This window comes from Gavialis gangeticus, unplaced genomic scaffold, assembly GCF_001723915.1.
Source record: "Gavialis gangeticus isolate Ggan-Ray unplaced genomic scaffold, GavGan_comp1, whole genome shotgun sequence".
NCBI classification, from domain to species: Eukaryota; Metazoa; Chordata; order Crocodylia; family Gavialidae; genus Gavialis; species Gavialis gangeticus.
The window spans coordinates 7,861,063-7,866,702 of record NW_017729014.1 but is presented as its reverse complement, the minus strand read 5'-3'; the positions used below and the strand labels follow the sequence as shown (position 1 = coordinate 7,866,702).

The 5,640-nt window shown below is 52.6% G+C and overlaps 1 protein-coding gene across 1 annotated transcript in view; it reads right to left on the bottom strand.

Annotated features, from left to right (window-relative positions):
- Nucleotides 1–5,640, bottom strand: part of MORN1 (MORN repeat containing 1) — a 226,750-nt gene that overhangs the window by 98,274 nt on the left and 122,836 nt on the right. Inside the window, exon 11 of the mRNA XM_019511542.1 lies at nt 2,540–2,673. Coding sequence (XP_019367087.1) covers nt 2,540–2,673 — 134 coding nt within the window. The remainder of the gene's footprint in view (nt 1–2,539; nt 2,674–5,640) is intronic.

Genomic DNA, 5,640 nt, shown 5'->3' with positions numbered 1-5,640 from the left:
GCTGGGGCAGGGCTAGAGCTGGAGTGAAGGTAAACTGTGGAGGATGGGGGGCAGGTAGCAGCTGCAGCTTTGACACTGTTACTGGGTCAGGGCTGGAGTCAGAGTCACAGCAACTACCTTGTAGGGCTGTGCAAAACGGCACCTTTCTGTTTCGCCTTGAGTTTTGATGGAACAGTACTCCATTTTGAATTTCATTTCAAGTTGAAACAGCTGTTCTGCTCCGTTGAAACAGAAAGGCTGTTTTGATGCTGTTTCAACGTTTCGCTGGGGATGGGGAAGCAGCCCCGCTGGGCTGCTTCCCCATCCCCCGCGCTAGATCACCAACCCGCTGGGGCGGGAGGCAGCCCACGTGGGCTGCCCCCAGAATTTTCCATAGATCCCATGTAGCCCTCCTCTTAGTGCCGCTGCTGCCCACCCCAAGCACAGCCCCGGCTCAGCTCCCCCACCAGGAAGAGCTCAGCACTGCCCCCAGCCTGCAGTGGCAACCCACCTGCGCCTCACACACAGATCCAGGGAGTACGTGAGCCCAATGCCTCCCCCACGGGTGTGTGTAGTGGTGGGACCTGCCTCCCTCTTCCTGTGCCCCCTGGACAAGCTGCACGGCTCAGTCCTGTGCCCTGCTCTGGCTGGGCAGCACCTGCCTCTTCCCCAGTCCCATTTCCTCCCTTACTGCAGGGGCCTTGATCTGCCCCCTCCATGCCTCTTCCCTCCCACCACCCTTTCCCCCCAACAGACGTACCAGCCAGACGCTGCTCTCCAAGCTGCCAGGCTGGCCATGTGTATGCTGCAGCTATGAGCATGCATGTGACATTTATCTGCAACTTTATTGGCCACATCAGCCAAAAAAGTTGATTGCCGATAATGTCAATTTTCCTTTTGCTGGTGCTGATACAATATGGACCGATGTATTGATGCACCTGTAATCATTACCATTTCCATTTTACACATAAGAAACCAAAACACAGATAGATAAAGAAATTTGTCAGAGTTTGCACCAGAACTGGGAATGGAACCTGGATCTCCTGAGCCTAAGGTGTTTTCTTCAAGGCTGCTTTCCTCAAGCACGGTTGTGATAGGACACAAAGGATCCTGACTATTTTACCCATTAAATATTGTGTTGGCACTCTGGACCTGCCTCTACAGCCAATTCATTGCTGTCTGATTCAAGGAATAATGATAATCTACAGTGACAAGTGCCTTTGCCTATGCTTTGAAGGTGCTACAAAGAATCACAGAAATGGTCATCAGTCAGGCTAGGAACAGACACTGCATTTGTCCTGGGACAAGCTGGGTCTGTGTTTATCTTGGAACAGAAAAGTCCCAAGATTGGCCTGAACACATATCACCCTACCAAGCACTGTTGCTTTTCTGCCACTGACTAAATTATTCAGTTCTGGGACAACCATTCAAATGTCCTTCACAATCTTCCGAAACAAACTCTTAGCATTTTTTTATCCCACTAACTTTTTTAAGGTTTGTCTCCGGACAATAATCATGGATGTTTGAATAACTCCATTTTGTGTCAGAAGAAATTAGTACATTATTAATATCATCATATTATTACAATTTTCTTATTATTATAAGTGTGGTAAGATGTGTGAACTTCATGTCAAGCATAAGATTGTGTGCAGTTCTTTCCCCATCCATTCCCCCAAATCTTTCAAAAAGACATTATGTGAAGTTCTGAGGTGACCTGCAAATCTTTTTATGAAAATGAGAGCCAACAGCAGGTCACCATAGCGTTCTGACATTACCTCCTATTAACCTGGAAGTGATTATGTTCTACTCCTCAGTCAGCGCATCTACACAGGACGCTATGTCATCATAGCAATGCACTACAGCAATGTAGCATCGGCAGGCACAACGCTCCCTCACTATAGTGCGTTGCTACAGCGATGTAGTGGCTAAAAATAACCATGCGCCAGATGCACAGCGCAGTATAGTCTATCACTGCAGCATCATTTAGTATTTCCAAAAGGATGTACTAAATGATGGCACATTAACAACAGTGCCCTAGGGGTATATGTAGATGCACCCAGTACCATTCCTATTAGCATTTGGAAGTTCTCACTTGAAATAAAGCACAAGATCTGGCTTGCCCTGAATTTTGAGATAATATATCCCCATTTATTTTCTTCTTTATACTAAAACAATTCTGTGGGATTCCATATTTCTTCAGGTCTTGAAAGAATTCATATTTACTTTCATCTGTGGATGATTAACATGGTCTCTTGGAGGGACAAATATGCCAGGAACTGCAACCCTAACTAATGAACATTTATTAATATGGCCATGGCAAATTCTAATTGCCAGCAGCCAGTAATTATATTTTCTAAGTGACAGCTAGGCATTTGGGTTTTTCTCCATTATCATCATCACTATGGAGTAGTACATTTGGTACGCAGACTCATAAAACATGATTATTTTGCAAAGATGTACTACGAGCATTGATACAGAGAAGTATCTCAGAAAACTGATGAATAAAATATCCCACTTGCTTAAGACAAATTAAAGATATTTATCCAGGGTATCTTCTTACTTTGCTTACTTCATCCACAAGCAGAAAGGGCAGATAATTAGCTGGAGGAGGTGCAAGCAAGATGTTTCTGAAAATTGCACAGCCATGTTCCACTCTCTGACTGGTAGGAGGACAGGGATGTTCATCTTCAAATACTGAGAAGTAGCAAAGGAAACACATTTAGGAAAACAATGATAAAATGCTATCAGCCTATTAACTGCTATGATAGATGCTAATGTCTTTCCTGTGTGCTGGATTTGGCCACCCTTGCTCAAATTGAATAAAACTTTACTCCATCAACAAGCTTATCAATTATCAAGGCATAAAAATACAACACAAAGGGTGCATTCTATACGTACAGTTAAGTGCAACTAAATTTACTGTGCATTAGCCTAATTTAGTGCTTAAATTTAGCAGCGATTTTGACAGGTGTCTACACGTGGAGAAACTTGGCACAAAATCTAGGGTCAAGTCTCCCCAGCCCTGTCATGTGCCCCTGTGGCCACTGTGGGGAGCTCCAGCCCCCAGCCACATGGCTGCCAGGAATTGTCCACCATGTTGAAGCCAAAACCTGCTGCTAGCACTTGGCAACCGTCTTGGAAACCTAGGTCCACACTCTGATCCCTGGCTAACCCCTTTCCTGCCCCGGAGCAGTGTGCCCAGCACAAGGGCAGCACGTGGCAGCTCCCTCCTTGCCCATCCTGCCTCCCCACGCCATGGCTGCCCCAGCCCCAGCCCCGCCAGCAAAAAAACAGTGCAACAAACATACTCCTGCTGGCCATGGTGCTGGCCCTGCTGGTTGTAGCAGCCCCTCCCCCCCTCCAGGACAGCCACACACCCACCAGTGGGGGGCCAGGGCACTGGCTGCAGCAGGTCTGCCCAACCCCCTCTTGCACTGCCTGCTCCAGCGCACCTACCCCACTGCCAAGACACCCCCTACCCCCTGCCCACCTCCAGTATCACTCTCAGGCCAGGCACAACATGTTTGAGACAAAAAAGCTTTATTACCCTCACAAAATAGACCCCCCCATTCCTCCCCCCTCAACACAGAGCCTCCTCCTCCTCCCTCCGCAACACACAGAGCCCCTTCCTCTCTCAGCCAACAGAGCCCCTCCACCACCCTCCAACAATAAAAAACCTACTTTCAAAAGTACACACTATTTACAATAGTCTTAGTCTCTATCCGAGTCCCAGAGTGGGCAGCCATGGGGTAGAGGTACCTAGAGGGCAGAGCATGGGCACAGGCCCCCAATATCCCAGCCTTGGCCAGTTCCTCCATGGGTGCACATGCCCCAGGGGGATGGCAGCTGCTGGTCCTCTGGTGTGGGTGGCTCCCCCTCTGCTTGGGGCTGTTCCTGGCCAGTGGGGCTGGTGTGGGGTCCTCTCCCTGCTGCTGGCTGCTGTGGCTCCATGCCCGCATGGAGCCGGAACAAGTGGCAGGCCTGTACCCAGGTGGGAGGGCTGGGTGGCAGGGGACCTGGAGCAGGGGTTGGGCTAAGGGCTCTGGCAGGCTGGAGGTGCTGAACAGTCTCCTCCCAGGGCCTAGCAGGGGCCTGCTGGGGGGCAGCAGGCAGGACCCAGGGGCCCTGCAGGACCATGGACAAAGGACAGGCAGTGGGGGTCATGGGCGTGAGCACCAGGCCCAGGAGAGTGTTCAGGGTCCAGCAGTTGGTGTCTGCAGCCTCCACTGCCAGGCCTGGAGGCCCACCAGCTGCAGCTCAGTGCAGTCCCGTTCTTGGGCCTGCATCTGTGCCTAGTGCTCCTGCTGGGCCTGGTCCTTTACTTCCTCCCAGGCAATGTTCTCTACCTGCCAGGCTTGCTCCTGCACTTCCCATGCCTGCTCCCATGCCTCCCACTCCTCTGCCATTGTGACCAGCTGCTGAAGCAGGAAGGTCCAGTCTTGTGTGCACTGCTGGCTTAGCCAGCGCATGTGAAGGGTTCCAGCAATGGGTGGCAGCGACCCAGAGCCTGCATCCCCCATGTCTAGAAGTTGGCCCTGCAAAGGCAAGAGACAGAGGCCTTTTGTAAAAGTTTGCAACATTCCAGAGATGAGATGCTCTGCACCAGGGGCCGAGCGCTACCTAGCCTCAGACTGGGGATCAGCCATACACAGGTGCCCAGGGACCGTGGTAAGTCAGCTGGGCAGGCCTGGGCCCAGCTGGCTCCTGCCCAAGCTCCCTGCCCCTCCTTGCTCCTCTGGGACTGGCAGCCTGCTGGGTGCTGGCCACAGGCAGCCTGCCTCCCCCACCTCATTCCCAGGGTGGGACAGGCCAGGTTGCTGGCAGCACCTGCTACCATAACTCCAGACCCTGTTCTTCCCCTCTCTCCCTGCAGGCCAATCGCATTGCTGTGCTGCTGGCCAGCCCACAGCACCCAGGCTCAGGGCACACAGGGCTCCTGGAAAACTGGGGCAAGGGGCTGGCTATGCCACTGCTCTGCCTCTTTAGGGAGGCACTCCGGGGCCACCCCCCCCCACATTGCCACTGCATGCCTAGTGTGCCTCTGTTGGATGTGTTCTGGGCAGTGCATGACGAGCTGTTTGTGCAGGTGGAGAGATGCCCAAGCCACTATGTCCTGCTGCTGCTGATTCTCTTGGTGCCCCAGGCACACCTGCACTCCTTGCTTGGGACCCTGAGGTATGATGGTGTGGGGGGCAAGCCCGGGCTGTCCCACAACCTCTGCTGCTGCCTGGAGAGCTACTTGTGGCAGCATTACATGTCCCTGCCTCCTACTCCTGAGGAAGACATCACTGCCAGCATCAACACCTTCCTCTGGGTGTAAGAGGCCCATGCCTGCCCAGCTGCAGAGACATGGGCTGCTCAATAAAGTTCTGAACTGTGTTCCTCCTCTCTGCATGCTGTGGTAGGAGTGGAACCTGGGGTCAGGGGGAATACAGGCAGGCCAGCCAGGGAGGAGGGGAGGCAGGGGCCGGGGCCAGGGCCAGGGCCAGGGCCAGGGACTGGGAAGGCCCTCCCCAAGACATACTACGTGTCCAGTGCTGGTGAGGCTGGAGACTCAGTGCAGGCTTCCCTGTCAGTGACAGCATCTGGCTGTGCCCAGTGTCCTCAGCCCACAGTGTGCAGGGCAGGCACCTGGGGAAGAGCTGGTGCTGGTAGTGGCAG